General features: G+C 42.5%; 1 protein-coding gene across 3 annotated transcripts in view; it reads left to right on the forward strand.

Annotated features, from left to right (window-relative positions):
* The window catches only part of LOC147903252 (kinesin-like protein KIN-UB), an 86,953-nt gene that overhangs the window by 47,727 nt on the left and 16,517 nt on the right, over positions 1-22,709 (forward strand). For all 3 annotated transcript variants that reach the window (XM_087373016.1, XM_087373018.1, XM_087373017.1), the window contains 10 exons: positions 2,848-3,069; positions 3,338-3,503; positions 3,702-3,851; positions 4,558-4,646; positions 11,146-11,358; positions 11,717-11,854; positions 21,708-21,854; positions 22,014-22,136; positions 22,259-22,403; positions 22,489-22,581. In XM_087373016.1, coding sequence (XP_087229142.1) covers positions 2,848-3,069; positions 3,338-3,503; positions 3,702-3,851; positions 4,558-4,646; positions 11,146-11,358; positions 11,717-11,854; positions 21,708-21,854; positions 22,014-22,136; positions 22,259-22,403; positions 22,489-22,581 — 1,486 coding nt within the window. The remainder of the gene's footprint in view (positions 1-2,847; positions 3,070-3,337; positions 3,504-3,701; positions 3,852-4,557; positions 4,647-11,145; positions 11,359-11,716; positions 11,855-21,707; positions 21,855-22,013; positions 22,137-22,258; positions 22,404-22,488; positions 22,582-22,709) is intronic.

Below are 22,709 nucleotides of genomic sequence, written 5' to 3' on the forward strand. Positions count from 1 at the left end.
GTGTGCACTCTTGCTCACTTGTGTTTACAACCTGTCTCCACTTTGTTCCTAAAGGGTTGCATCTACAACAGCAGAAGAGGACCTATGAGTCTACTCAGCCTGCAGATCTACTCACTTGAGGAAGAGCCGTTGGAGTACCACATCATTGGAGTGTTTCTTGCAGGAGCACAAGTCCCTTACATCTACAGCAGATCTAGGTGCATACCTACATGCATAGGAGAGCATGAGGAGTGCATGAAGGACTGTAGTACACATCAGAGCATACTTTGCAGGAGGATGTTCTCCCTAGTGCAGCTACTAAAGTCCATTGGTCTAGAAGAGGTCTATAACAGTTGCATCAGCAAACAGAGCCTGTTTTTGCTGCCTTACCTCAGCGCATGTTTGCTGAGGTGTTGTCACATGGCTATATTTTGTACTAGGACTTTACCTCTATTTATTTATAAGATTTGTTTGGCTGATTGTGTCTCCATATCTTAAGTATTCCCTCTCTATACATACATGCATAGAGTGAGTTGGGATTCAAAGTTTTTGTTGTGAGATCTCAAGGCTTTGTTTATTCTGCTGCATAAGGGTTGGTTGTAGCAAGCAATCCTTTTCTCTAGCATACTTTCAAATTCTTCAACCATCTTAAAGCCTTCAGCTTTAAATACTTATATTGAGGGCAGTCTTTATTTGGCTACAGAGAGTTTTCCTGATAAAATATAAGAGGTATTCTTAGAATGGCTGGCTATATATAGCAATCTTGTTCTGCACTTGTCAAACATTTTGATAGAGCAGAATCTATTTTTGCATGTTAGAAAAGGGTGGATGGATGCAATTGTGATTCATATAGCGTGGGGTATTTTGAAACAAACTTTTCTAATCAGAATCAAATGCTTGGTGGGTAGAGACTTGATGAAGTACAAAGCTGTCTTGGGTTTATGGAATTTTAAGGTGGATAAGCCAGTTCAAATCCCTTGGATGAGATGCTACAAGAGTCATGAGACCTTTATGTAAATGCTTCTTTGAAACTAAGGCCGACTCTCGTGAAATTTTTTAGCTGCTCAAACAAGAATTATTCAATGTTTAGTCTTAAGAAGGCTTTGCTGCCACATGATAAAACTTTCTGAGAGTAGCTTGCAGGGCAAATAGAGCAGATCTAAGGCTTGTTTTGTGGTAGAGCAAGTATTTGCACAAGATGCAATCCTATACATACCTTGTAAGGAATTCTAAGGGTCTTGGGAATCTGCTCACATGAAAGTCTTCAAGTTATTATGGTTTTGTTTTAGAGGGCTCATGTAAGCATGGATCTCTAAGCCAAGTATATTGTAAGCGTGTACTCTTGCAATACCCGAATGATGAAACAAAGATTTGCGCCCTTATATACACTTTATGAAAATAAGTTTTGTACATTAATGTTGTATACTATCATTAGGCATTTCTTTGGACACAATGTGAAAAAAGTTCTCGGTTCACACAAAACAACAAAAGCCCCTCATTGTGTAACTAGTTCTTGTGTGGATTAAAATATTGTTTGCGTATATAAATTCAAGACCTTTTGGGTGAAACTTGCATTGTATTTGTTGCGTGATTTTAGTTTGCAAAAGTCTTCCATCCAGCCGTTCCAAGTCAAGCAAGCATCATGTATATCTTTGGCTAGGCTGCTGACGGGTATATAAAAGCCATCATGAACGATGATGTATATTAACCTTTCTTGTGGATAGAGTAAGTGCCTACACTTGCTGCTACATCCTTAAAATCTGAGGGCTTAGGCAGAGCTGTTGGTGGCCTTGCATGCTTGTCACTCTGAACCAACATGCACTAACATGCCTGCCAATTGGAGGGGCTTAGTGGACTTCATTTGCCACTTGGTAGCCTAGATGCAGATAGAGTTTGACCTCCAGCAAATGGCAACGATAATCTCAGCCAGTCACTCTTTAATGTTCGTTTGAATAATCTCATAAACAAGAGAGAGATTTGTGACGTAATTTCTTATAATATTGATTCACAACAAGGATACATGGTACGTATGTTAGGTCTTTTTGTATGGCAAGCTTGGAGCTCTGAAGAGTATGAGGAGTTGAGTGACTCAAGGTCTATTTTGTGAGGAAGGTTCAAGTATCTCATTGTTTTTAATTAATTACATTCTTATTAAATAGAAAAGTTTGTGGAAAGGCGTGAGTACCACAATTGCTAGTCATTAAGACATTGGTAAAACCCAAGCGCAATATACGTCATAAACATGAAGAGACGGATTATAGCATCCTGTCTAGCTAGAAGCCAATGAGGAGAGAATCATGCAAGCAAAGATCATGCACCATAGAGAAAGTGAAACCTTGCATATAAGTAATCATGCAAGCAAAAACCATGCACCATAGAGAAAGTGAAACCTTGCATACAAGTAATCAGAAATGCATGGAAACTCTCCTTTGCTGCTGCATGATGAGCCTGTGCAACACTTCCAAATGGCTTTTAACATAAGGTCAGGGTCCACCGAAACTTCTGGCATAGCCTTTTGCATTTAAGGGTTCTTGCTCTTCTATGACTTCAGCACCATATTTGGAAAGTATGCTGTGTTGCAAAGGTGTCGACACAACTTGAGAAGACCATCCTATATCGTTAAGTGAATGCAGTCTATGAGGGAGAGCAGATAAGAAGCTTCTGAGGAAATCTATTTCCTGATAGGTCCCCACTTTTTTCTCATCATGGTAACTTGCACACTATTGAGCATGCAAGATTCGTATAGGATCAAACACCAATAAAATCTGGACTCAAGCTATAGCTTGTGTTCCCAAGTATTAGAATTTAATACATCTAAATGTATTTAGTACGATGATGATATCTTGTTCTGTCTTCTTTTTGTATCAGTTATACATGGAGACTGTACAAGATCTCCTTGCACCAGAAAAATATAATATTCAAATACTCGAAGATCCAAAGACTGGGGATGTGTCTGTGCCAGGAGCTACTGTCGTACAAATAAGAGACCAGAATAGTTTCGTTGAGCTGCTTGAAATGGGAGAGGCTAACCGGTTTGCAGCTAATACCAAGCTCAACACAGAGTCTTCTCGCAGCCATGCAATATTAATGGTGAGAGTTATCAAGTCTAACAGGCATTTTTACTTGCTTAACTGCTTGAAAAAGGATATCAGTTACATTTTTTCCCCTTTTGTATTCGTTGTTTATACGAGATTAGAAAATTGTTGGGTCTTAAATAGAGTTTTGCAGAGGGTGAATCAATTCCCATGATTTTAATACGGATTTGATAAAGTTTTTATTCTTAAACAATCTTGCTATGCAATGTGGTTCACATGTCGTATGCATCGATTTCTTGTATAACATGCTGTATCTGATGTAGGTGAATGTTACAAAACACTTCAAAGGAAAACCAGAAAGAGACTTGATTGTTTTGAGTGAGAATGGAAGTGGGGTTCTTGCAGCCAAAGGCCTTTGTGCTCCCACAGTCAGAAAGAGCAAACTTGTGGTAGTTGATCTAGCTGGATCTGAGCGGGTGCACAAATCTGGTATGTCAAGATGTCAGATTATAGCTGCAACTATGACTAAAAAACAAATTTCTTCTATGGAGGCTGTGCTTCCGTTTCTAAATTCTGAGCGATGGTTTCATTATTTACATGGCGTCAAGGAGCTTTGAAGGCCCTTTTTATGATCTGTCTAATGTCTTGGGGAGTATATTCTTAACAGACATCATCGCTTTCTTGTAGGTAGCGAGGGACATGCCCTTGAAGAAGCTAAATCCATAAATCTTTCTCTTACCGCACTTGGAAAGTGCATCAATGCTCTTGCTGAAGGAAGTTCCCATGTTCCTATCAGAGATTCAAAGCTCACCAGACTTCTTCGTGATTCTTTTGGAGGTGTTGACTTTCATTGTTTCTTAATGTTGAAGGAACCATAGTTTACTCACAACAAAAATTACATGTTTCAACATTCTTCAGTGTCCATGAAAATGGCGTGAGATATACCATCAGAAGGTTATGTAGTACAGCATAAGACGGTTATATAGCTATATGCTGGATGTATGTATTCCCCATTATGGTGGACGTGGTTTCAAAATGTTGCCTTCGTAGTGAAATATCTATTCAGAAATTTCAAGAGATCTTCAAATGCTCTCTTCTCAAATGATTGGGTTATTATGGATTTTAGCATTCTCTCTCCTCTGCTTTAGAAGTTAAGAGTACTGATTTGAAAAGGCTTCAGACCTTGAGTTTGGATTGTACAAATTCTTCTGAAGCTTCCTTGATTAGTATTCTGGGTTTTGTCTGGGCTTTGCCTCAAGCACATGGATGAGACTGCCTTGGGTTCTAGACATATGGAAACTGAGAATTACAGGTGGTTAGGTTTATGGTGGCAGTTATGGTGGGTAGTCCTTACTGTGCACAAAATACTTGATTTTTCTGTTTGCCATTGGTTTGTAAAGTTGACTGTTTTGTCTTTTAGCATGTCTAATGCAAACATGTGTTGACCTAAGTTGTTGGCACATGAGAACTATTTCTTTAAAGTAAAATTCTCTCTTATCCGATTTGTGGTAGAAATTGTTGATATCCTCTTTCTAAATTGCAGGCACAGCAAGGACTTCTTTGGTTATAACAATAGGACCCTCACCTCGACATCGTGGAGAAACAGCAAGCACCATAATGTTTGGTCAGCGAGTAAGTTGTGTGTATTTTGTAAAACCTCATAATTAATGGCCTTTCTCTCGTTCACTCTATGAATGGCCCAAGGAAACTACACAAGCATGAAATAAATATTAACAGCTGAACTCCTATCATTATCAAATATTTGGAAATGTATCTCATGTATCTGGACACATATCATGCGTATATGTCTACAAACTAAGCTTCTCACTTGATGGACTTCCTAGGAACTAGAGTAAGTGGGATGCCAATGAGCTTGAGCTTGCAACCTTAGAGCTCAATTTAAGCTCATTCAAGGTGCAGAGTAGTGTGGATTTTGAGTGTAGTCCCAATAACTACTATTTCTCATACCATCTTAAATTTGACAAGTCTTGGACATTGGAGTTTTTAAAGATGTCAAGTGGATGGATTGCCCAAAATGGTATCAAACACCTTTTGGTAATCCCGGGCTACGTTAGTCAGGCATTTACAGGACACAATCATTGGAAATGTTGCATGTCTTACTCAGGGTGGCATACAAGTAGTTGAGTTCCAAAGGCTTGTTGGACTGGAACGCTGTTGGTTTCTTAACCCACTAAAAGTTTGTGCTAGCTATTTATAAATTCAATCAACTGGAGACATAGTTCACCTTTCGCTTTAGATTTTAATGTCCATAGAAGCAAATTTTTGGAAATATTTTACCCAATCAAATTATCAGATTGGATATCATAATAGGGAAAAATTTAAGCTAACTAGTGGAGGTTAGCATGCAGATATCTCTTCTCCTTTTTGACGTGGGAGATAGACCACTAGAGTGATGTAGCAGTTGTCAGATGGCGGGCTACCTCACAGAGACTATAGAGGAGGGAGGAACTTGGATAGGCTGAGCAGCAACAATAATCCATCACTGATTTTCTCCCTTGATGCCAGCCCTCACCAGATCCAGAGCCACTATTAGACGAGGTCATCTTCTCTCTCCTCAGTTGCCTGGTGGAGTTGGTCCTGCAGGCAACATACATAGGTCCAGTCACTCGGATGGATAGCTCTCGGTTGGTAGATGACTAGGGGCTTCCCCTCGTTATTCCCTTATGGGGTTTTCTCTCTCTAGCAGCAACGAAAGCACGATGTATTTTTTTTCTCATCATAGACGTCAGTCTTCGGTATGGGTGCCTGTTTAGTGACCTTGCCCCTTATCTTTCATTGTATCTATTTTATTTCAGTCTCTTAGACCCTTTGGTCCCTTGTAGACCCTTTGGTTGAAATGCCCTCAGACAAAAGGGGTGGTAGGGAAGGTGGCATTCACTCCCTAGAGAGAGCAGTGTGGGATGCCTTCCTTTTCTAGTACAGTGGCAGGGATGCTTGGCATGATGATGCTTTTCACACTCAGCCACATTCTCTCCTGTTATCTTGGTCGTACAAGAATTGCAGATGCCTATACATGCACGATCGACAGATTTTATGTGGATGATTGGACTCTTGACAGAGGTGGTACTGTTTGCATTGCAGCTGGGGTGTCCACTTCGGATCATTTTCCTGTGATTTTGATGGTTTCAGATCCCTATGTGAGGCGTCGCTCTGCCAGTGTTAGGATTCCAGATTCTTTTTATGCAGAGGAGGGCCTTACAGAGACAGTGTTGAGGACTTGGGTATTTCATTTGCAGGATGGGCAGCTTTCTCCTTTAGACTTTTTTTTTTTTGCAAAAAGAGACTTCTATTAAGTATTAAAGAAAAACCGTTAGAGCAAGCTCCATACGGGATACATCATGCAATGCACGAAAAGCTCAAGAGCCAAAAAGAAAGGATGGGCAGCTTTCTCCTTTAGACTTAGCCGCAGCCCTCTGTGATATGAGTGACTTTTATCTTTCAGTTGCTCGTATCAGAAGGGGTGAGATCCTCAGGCGTGAGATAGGTATCTGCCAGCAGTTGGCTGCCCTCTAGAGGGAGGAGTAGAAGAGGCCTACAGATGCTTGGATTCAAGAGCGCCTTGTTGCAACAAGGGCTCAGCAGTAGTCACTTTTAGATCAGAGAGCAGAGTATGCCTTTCGCGCTAGAGAGTCATTTTGGACACAGAAGGGAGGTAGGGTCAACAAGCAGTTCTTCTCTACTCTTGGCTCCAGACATAGTAGGAAGAGCGTCTCACAGCTTATTGACTCGGGCGGAGTTCTTCAGACACATTCAAATGCCGTCTTACAAGTTGCCACCGATTTCTATGCCTTCCTTCTTACAGCAGATCCAGACACTCATGCCACATATGATGCTAGAGTGGTTATTTGGCGACACTTACCTGGGTTGGTGATAGGGGATATGACTGTTTCACTTGATGCACCCTTCACCAACGTAGAGTTCATGACTGCTCTCTCTACCCTTCACAAGGACAAGTGTCCTGGTTCATATGGACTTACCCCCTTATTTTCTATTACTTTTTGGGATCAGATTGGGGATCACATTACCTCAGCCCTGCAGGGTGTATGGGACTTGGGTGAGATGCCAAACTCACTTACGGAGGGCCTCATTCGTTTGATTCCGAAAGGCGGTTGCAGGAATTTAGTGTCTCAGTGGAGACTGATTACCTTGCTGGGTACCTTGTGCAAAATCCTAGCTAAAAAAGCTATCAGTCTTCGTTTGCAGCCCTTTCTATAAGATCTTATCCATGGTACGCAGACGGGTTTTGTGCATGGCAGGAGCATCTTTGATAACATCTTCTCATTTTAGGAGGCTTCGGATTGGGCCTTGCATAATGGCCACAGGATGGCCATTCTACTCTTGGACTTTGAGAAAGCTTATGACAGGGTAGACTGGGGCTTTCTGGAGGGCACACTTACTTGTTTTGGCTTCTCAGATGCATGGATCAGAGGGGTGTAAGCCCTCTACAGATTAGCCCACCCTAGCCCCCTTTTTATTCCTTTTTGTGGCTGAGGCTATGAGCTATTACATTAGAGCTCAAGCTGGAATTGTAGGGCTCAGGCTTCCTTTGAGGCAGGAGGATGAGCTCTTAGACAGTGAGTTGACAGATGACACGGCTGTATTTTTGGATGCCACTCCAGAGACACTGAATTCATTCATGACAGCATTTGCATTGCGGCAGGTGCACACATTAATTGGAACAAATCCAATGGCTTTTAGATCAGTGATGAGGACACTCCAGTCTGGGGGATTGACATAGGGTTCACTTGGATTCAGAGGGGAGTCTCCGTCAGATATCTGGGATGCCAGGTTTGGTTGGACATCTCTCCAGCACAGCAATTCGCTCCCGTGTTGGAGAGTATTAGGAGGAAACTCATCTTTTGGAGTTTAACTAGACTTGACCTTGCATCCAGAGTTGTGGTTGTGAACCAGGTATTGTTGGCCACTGCTTGGTTTGTTTGCTCATGTTGGTGTAGATCTAGAGGTTGTATCGCTTAGCTCATGAGACCTATCAGGAACTTTCGATGGAGCGGTCTAGATGGCACCTCAGATGCTGTAGCCAGTGTGGCTTGGGAGACCATCATTTTCCCCATAGGAGAAGGGGGTCTCAATATTATTGATTCGAGCTTGCAGCGTATGGCCTTGCTCTGCAAGTTTGTAGTACTTGGATTGATGCCTGGACAGGAGCCCTGGAAGGATTTTCTCACGCAGCATTCAGTCTTGCACCCCCTCTCATGGGGGAGATTGGTTGGACAGCAGCAGATGGATCTTTACTTCAGCCCATCTCAAATCCCTCCCTTCCCCTCTCATGGCTGCTATTCTGAAAGCTTGGGGCTGCTTCAGAAACACACTTCGCAGAGTTCCACCCACTTCTCGTGAAGAGATTCATAGGCAAGCCAGTCATGTGGAATGACTTGATTTTGGATCATCAGGGTAGGCCACTTGGAGTGTCACATTACTTGCAGTGGTCTAGATGGGAGATGGGACTTGCCTCTACTATAGGCGCTTGGCAGGCCTTTATGAGACTTCCAGAGGATCAGAGACTTTTAGCAGTTGGCCACCTTAGAGGGAGTGCACTGAGGATACAACAGATACTGACAGCCATTCCGCCAGAGTGGATTGACACAGAAGACATGCCGCTTATAGAGTCCACTTGGTGGGGAGCGTTCTCAGGGATGGGCATTCCGTTACAGGTCATTGTATTGCAGGATGCACATGAGGATACCCTTGTCTTTGATGTTCAGTCGGGAGGTAGACTTATCAAATCTTCTGATGATATTCTTTTGGAGGTTGCATTTCAGCCTGTCAGGATTGCAGGATTCATGGAGTGGGGCAGGGATTCACAGTGGTATCTTGACCCTGATCCTATTCTCCTTGTGTTGGGGTCTTGGAGACTCTGGCTGTATGGTGGTTCCCCTATTAGGTTCTTGCAGTGGGACCCAGGGGAGTGGGAATGGATTAATGAGGGGAACCGAGAGAAGAGCTTTCTCTTCTTTCGCTACATAGTTAGAAATGACCGGAGGTTTCAGCTTAGTAGTCGAGGTTGGAGGCCCTCTAGAGTGCCACATTGGGATAGTTTTTAGATTTCTGCAGCTGTGCGAAAAAACTTTTGGCATAGGCTCTGAAAATCCCTCAGGAATAGAAAGATCACTCTTTTCTTTTGGCTTTCTATTCATGGAGGGACTGCAGTGAACCTGTGGAGATCCAGGTTTGGGGCTTGTCCTCGTTGTCACATGGCAGTTGAGTCAGTACAACATTGCCTTTGGGAGTGCAGACAGGCGAGGATGGTCTGGAAAGGTGTTGCTAGGATTTTCAGCATCTTTCATACATCACCTTTCTATACGACTTGGGGTTCAGTGGCTTGGTTATTTCTTACTGGCCCACAGGTGTTTTTCGAGGGACATGATCGAGATCTAGCTTTCATTGTACAACGACACTCAGTGGAGTCTTGTTCCCTCTAGGATGTTCCCCTCACTCCTTTCAGGACTGCTCATGCCTCAATAGACACGTCTTGGGAGATTTTGGCTAGCATTGCAGCTTGGCATATTTGGAGAGCCAGGTGTACAGAGGCGATGGAGGGTATCCAGGTTTACCCTTCTCAGAGTATGGCCAGTATTTGGATTTGACACAGTACACACTCTGATGGCCATTTGGGTGAGCATGCAGGGATCCTCCAGAGCAGCCACTACCAAGAGAGTTACTTTTTCCAGAGTTTGGAGGGGATCTCCTTTCTTCTCTGAGTTTCCTTCAGGGTTGAGATGGCATTTTCAGCCTCCGCCTTGGTTGTTTATTAGCTCACTTTGAGCTGTTTTTTCCTCATGCATTGCATGATGTACTCCCGCATTTGAGCTTGCTCTCGCGGTTTTCATTCATACTTAATGAAGTAATTTTCTTGAAAAAAAAAAAAATAAACTCTGTGTGTGTGTGTGTGTGTCTTGTGTGTGTGTGTGTCTCGTAGACCCTTTGGTCCCCGCTTCCATCCATTCGCTGATCCTGCATGTCCATCGCTCATGCCTGTCCCTACCCCTGCTTGCCCGTGCTCTTTGCATCCTTTTTCTCTAGTCCATTACCCAAATCCGATCCCGCCCGCTCTTGTTTCATGACCACCCTCTGCTCGTGTCCGCTGCCCTATTCCGCTCACGATCGTAACGGAGCTCTTTTGAAATTGTCACGACGCAAGACTTCACGCCTGTGAAAGAAGCTTCCCCACTCTAGGTCGAGTTGCCAAGTGCTGCCCGCTTGCCCCCTTTGTCTATTTTTTTGTGGGTGAGGCGATGAGTCTCTATCTTATGGATGGTTGGGAAAATAAGTCATTCCTTCTGCTTGCAACACAGATTACTTGTTTTATCTTCTCATCTCGAATGAAGAAGATGCTAGGAAGTGATCAGTTCAGCACAAGGGTGGAAGCTACATCCAAGGCGGTGGAGTTCCAAGAAAGTAGCCTCCTCTTAATGTTTTCTACAACTGAAGCAAAATGTGGGGGTAACATCCACACCTTAGACCTACTTGACATCTCCGGTATTTGGCGGTAGTGCCCCTCTCTATCTATCTGAAGACAAGGTCAACCGACCTAAAAATCCAATAGATTTGTGCCAGTTGATAAGTGTGCCTACTGCAAGACCTCCTAGGCTTCCTAAAGCAACGAAGGATCCTAAGGGAGGGCTCTAGGAACACAGTTGTGGTGCCCACACAGCTCACTATCGAGATATCTAGACATCCACATCTGACACAGGTTGGAGTGCCATAGGGAGGCTTTTGGTCTCATTAGATAGATGCAGGAAGTGCAAGTACACCACACTCCACCACTCAATCGAGGCTGTCTATGCATCATCGTGAATCACTTGAGAGAGAGAAAATTGAAAGCTGGCAGAAGAGTTTGATTTCACACTCCTAGAGGATTGATAAAAGTTTGAGAGGCTTCTAGGTTAGAATTAATTATGTGGCTCAAGGGGTCCTCCGTCGGTTGAACTGGGTCTTTGCATGTAGCAATGACGTGACTTGCCAATTTTTAATTAATGAGATGTATGGATCACAGTTTTACAGTTTTTTGGAGTGCTACTATGTATGTGTAGGTAGCCATGCTGTAAGGGCTTTCTATCATTAGATCTAATGTCATCTCAATGCTCTGCAGGCAATGAAGGTTGAGAACATGGTGAAATTGAAGGAAGAGTTTGACTACAAAAGCCTGTGCCGAACATTGGAAATGGAGCTTGAAAAGCTCATAGCAGAGAATGAGAGACAGGGAAAGATTATGCTAGATACAGAGGAGGAACTAGAGAGAAGGCTTGAAGAAGCACGGAATTGTGTTTGTGAAGTGGAAGATAAGCTTGCAAGGGCTCTTAAGGTGGGCTGCTACATTGTTGGAATTGTTATGTTCTTTAAGAAAGCACCATTGCTCTGTATAGTGATTTCTAATATTTTATTTAAACTTGAAATTAGCCTACATTCCCGATGGGAAGGCTATAATGAATCGTCAGCAGTAGATATATGTCAGTTTCATTTTCTGTACAAGGATAAGGAATTAACATGATGAGATGGGTGCTCAAATGAGACTCTTAGACATGTTTCGAAATGTTTGTAGCATGTATATTTTTTCATATTAGATATTGACTCCAACACAATAACAGTTTTTTTGTAGTATAACTAGACATAGGAATGCAAAAACAAACGTTGATAGGCTGTGCTATGTTGCTGATGATCAGACATTGGGGGCTGAAAGGGCTAGACATCAGAAAGAGCACATGGAGACTATGCAAGAGCTGGAAATTGAACAAGCAGAAAGGGAAAGGGTGGAAAAGGAACTGAGGAGAAGCAGTCAAGACACACAACATGCAAAAGAGGTGCGTGTGTATGAAGAACCAGCGTGAGAATGCAGAGTTATAGATTTCTTTTTGCTTGTTGGTAGGTACTTTTTCTGGCAGCTTATTTAGCTCGAGGCAAGAGTTTGTATGATTGGACTTATTCTAGTCTTACAAAGGTATATATAAAAAATTATTAAACAAACATATAGAAGTATACAAGTATGTATAGCTTCGGTTACTAGCATAGCTAGAAAGCACTAGATATTAGTAATTACATACAATTGATTCTTGAAACATTTAACACATGTCTCCTATTAAACTTTTAGCTCGATAGTTCAAAGCAAGATTCTAGAGACTCAAGAGCTTGCGAGCACAACTGACAATAACAAGAGGGCTAGATAGTAGACTCCAGCTTGCAAGGCAAGTGGTCACTATCAAAATAAACACGAGTAACGGCAAAGTAAAATATTAAAGGTTGAAAATCTATGATGGGTCAATCATCATAGGTGTTAGACTTCATCATAGGTATCATGATTGAAGTCTCATAAATCATAAGACAAACATCAAAGCAATTCTGAAATAAAAGTCACATGTCAAGAGTGAGCCGTGACGAATGCATGTCTCGATTGCCATTCTAATTTGCATCTCTTATCCAAAGTCACCCTCGACGATAGTGTTGCCCTCATTATCATATTGTGGCTCCACAAACTCCATTGCAAGCACCTCTTGCTACTATTGTGAGTTTAATTATAGAAGATATCTTGCGAGGTACTGCCCAAAATGTTTGCTTGGTCTTGATGACCACAACCTCGTGCCACACGGCTCTTCTAGTGCCATGTTGGATAGCACAACCATGACCTCGTAGTCCTCGTCCACCACTTTTGCCTCTACCCTTTCCTGTCCCTTTGTGCTGAAATAACTGGCCTATGATGTGAACGAGTAACTCATGGTCTATGTCTCAAGCTCTCCATGTAGCTGTGCATATATCTCCTCCTCAATAGCTTGAAGTGGAGGATGAGTGGATACTTGTAGGATCCATATGCAACAAAGTTACTAATTGTCCAATGTCATGCGATAGTCAAGACTCAACTCCTGAAGCATATGCTGTGAATATGCTTAGAATCATACAACATACATAATATTATACACATGATGCATTCATCATCACCAAGTTGTCTGCATTGAACTTACTAAGTTTTTAAGCTATCTAATAAGCCTCAAGTTCAATATACTAGGCACTCAAGCTGCCTTGCTCTTAAATTGATTCTTATTTTCGTATAATCAAGGAGTAGGAACTCCAATTTCTGTGACATGCTCTTATTACACATTCCTTTTGGTTCCAATTGGCAATTATAAATCACAAGAAGTTACAGGAGGTTTAGAGATAGCTAGGGAAAGTAGTAGTAACTCTAAATTGTGATTTGTTATATCTTTTGAAAGTTAAATGTGAAAGGAATCAAGGAGTAAGATCATTTACCAAGGTCCAAATGGCAAAGACACATGTCTCATCTGAGACAAAATCTTGGGAGCCAAAGCCTAAACTCAAGAAATGGAGTAGCCGTATGTCTCCTACCACTCAGTCGTCTTCATATAAATCTCTTTCCTTCTCTAGAGAAGATCATGCCCATACTATGCTGGTATTTGAATAAGCTCCACGTCTAGCGCTGCTGCTCGTTCTTTGTGAACACTCAAGAAGTGAAGGTGTCAGGGGGACGTGAAAAGTGATGTAAAGTATCTTCGTAACTCAACCTACGCTTAACCCGGGGTTAACCATGGTTGAGTGTTGTAATGGTTTGGCCGTGAGGGACTGGCTAGAGGAAGTGCACACTTCCTAGAAGTTCCTAGGGGCAAAGTCTAGGTGCACCACTAGGTGCTAGGGGCAAGGCAAAGGCTCTAAAAGAGGGTGGGCCCAAGGACAACCAACGTTGTCCTTGGTATGGGGGTTAGGACTTTAATGAAGGGGCAAATGGCAAGAAGGAGGTGCCATTTGTCATGCATGTGTATGCATGCCATAGTTACCAAGGAACGCCATTCCGCCTTCCTGGAACGTGGGAACGCCGTTCCCTGAAAACATACTATACGGGAATGTCCTGGAACATCCAGGAACGTTCCCAGATGAGGGAACTCCATGGGAACGTTCCCAAAAGGCATTCCGACGTTCCCAAATGGCGTTTCGACGTTCCCAAACCGCGTTCCGACTTTTGACAGGTCACAGGAGTGGTAAAGGTCACTTAATTGCTGTTTTTGGCCATGATTTTGGCCGTAGTTTGCTGCTCTTACTTGCTCCAACCACTCAGCCCCCTTGCAAGCCCCCATTTTATTTGAATATTTTTGTATGTTTCCATGTGTGTGATGACATGTCATATGACGTGGCGTTCCCGTTCCCTCTTTCCGATACGTTCCCGTTCCGACCCCCCCGTTCCCGAAATGTTCCCGTTCCCTCGTAACTATGATGCATGCCCTTCCCCCACCGTCCATCTCTCTCCCCTCACTCTCCCAAAGGTGATGGACGTTTTCAGTTGTTCTCCATCTCTCTCCCCTCACTCTCCCAGAGGTGCTGGACGTTTTCAGTTGTTTTTGGTTTTTGAGCTGTTTCAAGTCTGTTTTGAGCCGTTTTAAGCCCGTTTCAGCTGTTCCGAGGCTAGTACGGACTTCTAGGAAGTGCAGGGGTCATTTTTAACTTTTTGAAAGTTTTCGTACAGACTGTACAGATGTTCGTATGGCTGTGCGAAATTCGTACAGACATGTACGATTGCCTCTAGCAGGCATCCGGGGTGGTCTTTTGTTGTGTTGGACCTTTTTGCACATGTTTCTAGCTGCGTGGTGGCTTCTGGAGCTGTTTTGGACTAGTGCAAGCTGTAGGAGGAACTTTCCTTGCTGCTTTTGGCATGCTCTCTTAGGAGGACTCATGCACATATCCCGAGGCAGTCATTTCGGGGCAGATCTGTGGACCATCTTTCCTCTACAACTCTTTCTTGTTCACGCTTTGCTCTCTACCTTCATTTCTCTCTTATCTTGATTGTTGGAAGACACTTGCATCCTGCGGGGAGCCTGGACAGAGGATAGGTGCGAGGAAGGAGCTCGTCCCTCTGCCATAGATAGCGAGAATTGGCTCGAGGTTTTGTTTTTCCTTGTTCTTTCTTGCTTCGCAGCTTTTTGTAGTGCATGCGTGTTGTTTGCAATCCTTTCAAGACTCCTATAGGTTCTAGCAAGCACCCAGAGGCAAGGGTGATCATGTAGTAGGCCTAAGGACAGTGTGGATGCATGCGATAGCCTTGAGGCTGCCTTGAGCTTTGTTTGCCAGTGGTTTGGATGCCTAAATGCCTCTCAGTTGGGTCAGATTAGAAGTGGTTTTATAGCTCTTGTCCCCACATTCACTCTCACTTTGGTGTCGCGATTTTGGATTGTCAGTCTATCAGTTCCCCAGTCATGGAGGATTGATGCTTCCCGTAACCAAGGATGTCCCAGTAAGATTTGATAGGATTTTTTAGGGAGATCCAAGATTGTGATAAAAGGGAAAAGCGGACTCTTGCGACCTTTGTGGACACACCATTCACTATTCCCAAGTATTTAGCCGGTGAATCATCGGCAAGGCGTATGTTGAAATTAGCCTTTTGCATTGGTCATCATAGAGCTCCTTTGATAAGACATTTACTCCTGATCTACCATCTACTATGGCTTGGACTTCATTAAATGCCTTGTGGATCAAAGGCACAGTAATGTTGCATATGTCATCTCTCTCACCCATCCACACAAGGATATCTTTGATGTCGTTCATAGGTGGAGAGGGATTTGCGAGTTCAATCCATCCTTTGAAACTCTCCCAAAGATTGGGACAATTCCGTAGGAGGATTCCGATGGGCATTGATATAGGGCAACTCAGGATGCTAGAGAGTGCGGCTCCTTCAGGTTGATGTGGCGGTACATTCTGTTGTGGAGTCTGTTGTTGGAACAGAGGCTCGAGTATAGTATCAATACTTTGTGGAGCCAAGTCATGGATTGGATCTTGATCTTGTTTCTCAGCCTCAAATTGAGCTTGTTCTTTTTTGTACACATTGTTGAAGTGTCTGAAAATGAGCTTTCTCCACTTCTGCATTTGGGTATGGAGCTTCTTTTATTTGAGGCTCGGTAGATGATGTGAATGAGCTTGGCTACTCATTGCTTGGCGGAGGTGGAGGCACTTGTGCTTTCTTTTTAAGAAGTCGCTTTGGTTGGATTGGAATGTTAGGGTCTTTGGTGGCCTCTTTCTGTTGGCGTGTAATTACATTCACAGGTTGTGATAGTATGCTTACCGGGCCCAGTCTTTGATGGTCCACCCCAATGATGCCGATTGGGACGTCAGGCTTAACCTCTGTTTATTGTGGGATCTTATTTTGCATGGGACAATCCATACATGCATGTCCTATGCCACAATTTCTGCAGAGTATTTGGAAAGTAGCGGGGCTACCACGATGAGGGCACTCTGTGATGCGGTGATTTTCTCCACAATCGTAGCAGTTGATTGGTGCTCGATATGTGTTGGGATGTACTTGATTTTCATAAACTGGTATTAGACCCTCTGCACCTTCTACATAGTACACTGGGTACTCTGCTTCATACTCGAATGGCGAGTCTACTTCTTCGGCTTGTAATTGATGTATTGAAATTGCCTGAGGAGCTGGATTTGGTGCTCTTGAATATAGTCGTGGATTTGGATTCCTGAGTATAAGCCCTTGCTAATAGGTAAGGGCTAAAGCCCTTTAGGTAAATGTAGGGAGAAGAGCGGCCGGCAAGGGGGGGTAGAGAGAGAGAGAGAGAGAGAGAGAGAGAGAGAGGGAGAGAGAGGGAGGGTAGAGAGAGAGAGAGAGAGAGAGAGAGAGAGAGAGAGAGAGAGGGGGGGGGGAGGAAGGGGGGGGGAAATGGAGGGGGGAAAAGAGGAGGGTGGAGAGCGGGGGTTGTGTGTGTGGAATGGAGGGGGGGGGATGGGGGGTAAGGGAGGGGGATGGAGGTAGTGAAGGGGGTGAGGGAGTGGTGGAGGGGGTAGTGGAGAGGGAGGGGGGGGGGGTGGAGGGTAGAGGGGGTGGTGGAGATGGAGGGGGAGGGGAAAAGGGTGGTGGTGAGGGGGGGAGGTGGAGATGGAGGAGGGGGGAGGGGAGGGGGTGGTGGTGGAGGGGGAGATGGAGGAGGGGGGGTGGGTCGTGGAGATGAAGGGGGGTGGAGGGTGGAGGGAGAGATGGTGGAGATGGAGGAGAGGGGAGGGGGGATAAAGGGGGGGAAATATAGGGGATGGTGGTGGAGGGGGGAATAGTGAAAGGGGAGAGGGAACAAAGAAAAAAAGAAAAAAACTTGACGGACAGAAAACTTTGACGGAAATCCAAAGGGAGAAAGATATGGTGACGTGAACAAGTCTTTCTCGATGTAACGAGATTGTTGAGGACGAGTGGACGGTGGGTGGATGGCTAGGTTATCACTGTGAGATGGGCTCGAAGTAACTTACCGTGTGAGGATGGGAGTAGGGTGGTGGTCGTTGTTGAGGACAAATGGATGGTGGGTGGATGGCTAGGTTATCGCTGCGAGATGGGCTCGAAGTAACTCACCGTGTGAGGATGGGAGTAGGGTGGTGGTTGATGGAGAGGGAGGAGTGTCTTGCGTAGGGCTCGGAATGGGGAAGAGCATGGAGGCAAGATGTGAAAGATGAAGTATGAGAGGGATGGGTACACGAACTAGTGTCCATGAACTTTGGAGGGACTTATTAAAGGAGGCAGATGTCCTTACGCATTCAAGATGGATTTTAAATGACTCTGTAGGAGGGATTCCTATTGTAAAAATTTTTAATTTCTCTCGAAGCATTCAAGAAAAAGAGTCTCCTATTCTCCTGCAAACCTATGATTTTACTTTGCTTTATGCAAAGATCGAGCTGGAAGATCTGAAGTTTAGAATCAAAAGTTAATGGCTGAAGTTTTCAAGCTGAGATTTGATAAAGATAGATGCAAAGTGCTGAAAGTTGAGAAAACAGCTTTATGTTTTGACTTTTTGTGGCTAAATAATGAAGATCACGACATTGATTCTAAAAAGAAAAGATACTCAAAGGTAGTAAGTGTTGAAGATGTTTGCTCTTGGATAGATTTTCTTTTAGATAATCTTTACATCACATAGGTGATTCTATGTTTCAACAAATTATAGAAATCCCTATGGGCACTAATTATTTTTAGCGAACTTGTATCTTTTCACTTATGAATTTGAGTTTATACGTCGTCTTATTTCTATCAATACCTACCCTCTCATTTTACGTAGGCTTAGCCAAGTTAGGTGTTTTGTAGATGATTTATTTGTACCAGATGTTCTTGACTTTCAAGACTTTATGTACAAAGACACTTGCTTTTAGAGAATGAATCTATCCTTGTGACTCTTGTGAATTGAACTGCATTTCAAGAGGGGATTCTTGTGTTTTCTTAGATCTTCGACTCTCTCAATCTACTGTAGGATTAGAGGTTGATATATATGATAAATGTGAACAACCTGAATATAATGGTTTACACATTTTAAAAGTGCCTCACATTGACTCAAACATTTCTGATTCGGCAACATTTCTTTCAAATTTCATAGATTTTCTTGCCTTGATACATCCAAGGAGTCTTTTATCACTCAATGTAGTAAATTAATCACTTTACTTACACACTACGCACAATATTAGATATGAAGTTTTTAACTTGTGGTGTATCGGCCTTAGGCATGTTTAGAATGATTGAACATAAGCTGAAAACAACAAGCGGGGAGCTGAACAGCCCGTTTTTCTTTGAGTTTCAAAAGAGCGTTTGATTGCGTATGCATGTGTTTTATAAGTTAGGAATGTAATTTTGCATCTTTGTAGGAAGTGGTACATAAGTGAAGAGGTTCATTTAGTTTTATATGTTTTAAATAATTCATTCATTGTTTAAATTCTTTCTTTCATTCCTAAGAGATAGAGAGAGGGGGAGAGAGAGAGAGAGATTTTATTCCTGTTTTTTGGTCGATTTTGTTTCTTGATTTGTTTGTTTATTTTTGCTTAGTCACCTTCTTCCTTTCCTATTTTCTCTCTCTTTTGTTTATTTGACATATTTTAGTAAGCACTAGGTTTGCCCAAGAGACTCCACGGTTTTAGAAAACTAGTACAAGGTGAGATTTCTAGCTGCTTATGCTTGGGGACTGATGACGACGGGGAAGGGGAGTGTGCTTTTAAAGTGTCTAACATAAGTGTTGCATTGCTTGCTAAGTATGTCTTCCTTTTGTTTTAAAAAAAAAATTGTTACCTCTTTTTTCTTCTCTTTAATTTTCTCTTTTATTTTCTTTGTAGAAATGTGGACTTTAGAACAAAGAGAAATCTAAATTTGTACAATTGGATACATTCTAGTACAAATGTATATATAGAAAGTCTGAAGTCGTAAGTTATAACATGGGTCCAGCCCATATTGCAAATAATAAAAGGGGGGCTGGAATTGAAACGCTGAATCACACCAAAAGAGGGGCCTTATCTGAAAGGTAGACTGCCCACAAAGTTGTAAAGCCTCAAGCTGTGAAGGAACGAGAGTAAAGACCCAATTTAAGGAGAAAATGGGCTCCCATAAGCCTTTGCTAGTCAATTCTCAGCCCCTAATTCTCTGCTGTCCATGCCCATATGGAGGAATATTCAGCATACATTTTGCGAAAACAATAGCGAGCACTGGAGTAAGGTGAACCAAGAAGGGAGGAAGGCAGCAGAGGAGCCAGCAGAAAAGAGGCACAGTCTGTATTTGTACAAATTGGGTCAAAAGGTACAGTACAAAATAGGGTTATTCAAAAATTTAATGCACACACATGTTTAAAGGGGCTTACTTGTAAGGCACATGAATCTAAACAACAGTGTTGGGTGATTGACATTGAACTTGTGGTGAACGATGTTGGTAAGTCTTGCACTGTGTTTGTGACATGGATATTGCCTAGGGAAATACTACTACCCTACGATATGGACCCTTGTCTCTGTATGCAAGAGCTAGAAAAAGAATGAGACCATAGATATTGAAAGGATTTGAAGATCAGATCAAAGGCAACAAATTGAGATAACCAATGAAATAAAGGATCTACTTCCACTGGTGGATTGCTGGGCAGTGTAGGTAGAAAGGTGCTAAGTTAATAAATGACAAGTCTTTCAGTTGTGATCAGATAGGGCAAAGGAGTGGTAAGAAGAAACAAATGTGCTGCCACTATGGTAAGCCTGGACGTCGTACATGTAAATTCTACAAGAAAATACAAGACTCTATCTGCCTATGCAAGTAACAATAATGAAAAGTCATGATCTTTTGTCTCCTTCAATATTTTATCTGTTGCATTTGCTATGGTATCAAGTGATGCATCCAAGAGCATCGGGTACACGGACAACGGAGCAACATATGGCAGCAAGCAAAACATGGTCTTCAGCTATAATTTGTTGGCAAATTACTAGCAATGAAAGGTGTCGTGCCAACCAAATAGCCTCATGTAGAGATCAAATGTCCCAGAAACATGCAGTATGTGCTTCTATTGGAAAATAATCGTTATTGAGCTGGATGTAGAGCAGATCTGAACATGATAGTAGAGTTTCTCAGGGGTACTTGTCTTGTGAGAGGCTAAACAATGTGGCTGCAGTTGGCAGTAGGATTCAAGGCAATTGCCTTCATGGACTGAATGATGAGCTACTAAAAAGGAGACGTTTTGTTACATGGCTATCGTGATGCAGGTTGGGCCAGTAATTTGTTAACAATGGGATATTGTTTCTGGTGAGGTACAAGAGCAGTCGGTTGCATTAAGAAGTAGCCAACATAGCTTTAACTTATGTTGAATCTGAAAGTTGGTCATTATATGATTGATGCTTCAATAAAACAGTTGCATGGAGAAGTTCCTTTTCAGTTCATGTTAAGACAGTCCTTTAGTGGTGATCATGTAGACAGTGGCATTCTGTGGATCCGTGCAGGTTGCAAGATAAGACCAATGAATATATTTTGCGGGCTCACAAAAAATGTGTGAAAGATATTAGAAAAGGTAGATTGAGAAACGGATGCTGATTGACCTGTGTGCATTAATTTATGAACATGCATGCACATTTCATGTCCTATCTAGATTGGAGCAAACACATCCAGAAACTCCTGTCCTTTTTTTTAAAATAATTCAAAACAGTCATTTCTAGAGCCCACTTACTATTTTCAGGGGAACATGATGATGGAAGATACTTTTAGATGCTGCATCCATATGATAATGGTTTTGGCACTGGGCAGTCTCTCATATTTCAAGTGGGAAAGAAAGGAATTGCAGATGAGCACTTTCAAAATGCATATTTAGTGGAATAGAAATGGTGCATGTTATGTGTTATTATGAGGGACTTTTGAAAGTCAAATCATATTGGCTCTTTATAGAGACCGAAACTCAAATCATATTGGCTCTTCATATTGAATTGCTAGAGACTGAGCTTCTAGTGATACGTAGAGGGTGTGAGTCCTACCCTACCACTTTTGAGTGAGGATTACCATAAAGGGAGCAAGGAAAAGTGAGCACCTTGTGTAAATAGTCCTTATGGACTTAGGGCAACCTGCTTAGGGCTCACTATATATTGTATCATGTTCATCTTTTCGGTATGATATAGAGTGTACATTTTGTATAGCCAACTATGTGTCTTCTATCTCATCCTCTTTGCTATGTGTATTGAGTCAGGGAACATGAAGTTGTACTTATTTTATAAGCTTTTGTAAAGGGCAAACTTTACTTTCTGTAGCCTTGATCTGTACAGTTTCAAACTTTTGTAGTTTCACTTCAAGGGTGCAGGTAATAGAGTTTGGTTCAATGGAAATGCATTCACAGATTGTTATGACATTATTCAATGTGTACTCATCAACATAGTGATTCAGCAATTACTGAATTCTTGCAGCTATCTCCTTCCACGAAGCAGTTGGATGATGAGATACTGGATTTGAAGCTGCAGTTAGAGAATGAACGCCAATTGAGAGCGCAGGCAGAAAAACAACTCAAGGCAATGCACCCTGCAAATCATACACATCAAAATGAGACCTTGGAGGTAGGCCTTGCATTATATGCCATGCAGTATTGAGTGCTAGGTGAGCTAAAGATGATTTTTCAAGCACAACTTTATAAGCAATAAAAAGGTGACTTATAGGTAGCACACATGCAAATGGTGACTCGAAGCTATTTTGTTTGGTGTCATGATTCAAAATAGAGTCAAGAACTTCTGGCCCTCAATGTGAGACTGGAACAAGAGGCAAAGGAAAGGGGGAAATTGGTAGAGGAGATCAAACGCTTAAAGAACCAGATCTCACAGCTCAGCTTTGAAGCTGATGAGGTATATGATTGATCATGCTATTTTTATTGCACTGCTTGGGGAAGTCATGAGGCTTCCTGGCTCATCACTTTTTTTTGATATTATGACAAATACTTGAAAATTTCGGTGGTACTTTGACATAGACAAAAAAGACATCCGAACGAATGAGTTCTGCAAGAAGCTCATTTGGATCAGACAGCCCCATGAATACACAAAAAACAAGTCCGAGCAGAGAGAGTCGAGAGAGTGTCAATGGAAGGACAACCATTGCCAAGCTCTTCGAACAAGGTCCTGACTCATCTTTTAAGGAAATAAGTGCTACGATTTTTGTTCAAACAAGATTCTTTTCTAACCTTCCTCTTTTCTATTGCAGTAGGACTACAGAAGATTTTGTCATTATTAGAATCAGAGGACGTTGATGTTCGTGTGCATGCTGTAAAGGTGATAGCAAACTTAGCAGCAGAGGGTATGTGCTCCTTTATGTCTGTTAAGGGCTACACATGAAGTGCTCAGATAAGTAAAAGCCTCTTTTTATTTCCAGATGTAAAAGCTGCTTTTGTTGTGGTATAGCTTAGAAATATTTTAACACATTAT

Source organism: Dipteris shenzhenensis, chromosome 3, assembly GCF_047967505.1.
Source record: "Dipteris shenzhenensis isolate YYH24624 ecotype China chromosome 3, Dip_SZ_1.0, whole genome shotgun sequence".
Classification (NCBI taxonomy): domain Eukaryota; kingdom Viridiplantae; phylum Streptophyta; class Polypodiopsida; order Gleicheniales; family Dipteridaceae; genus Dipteris; species Dipteris shenzhenensis.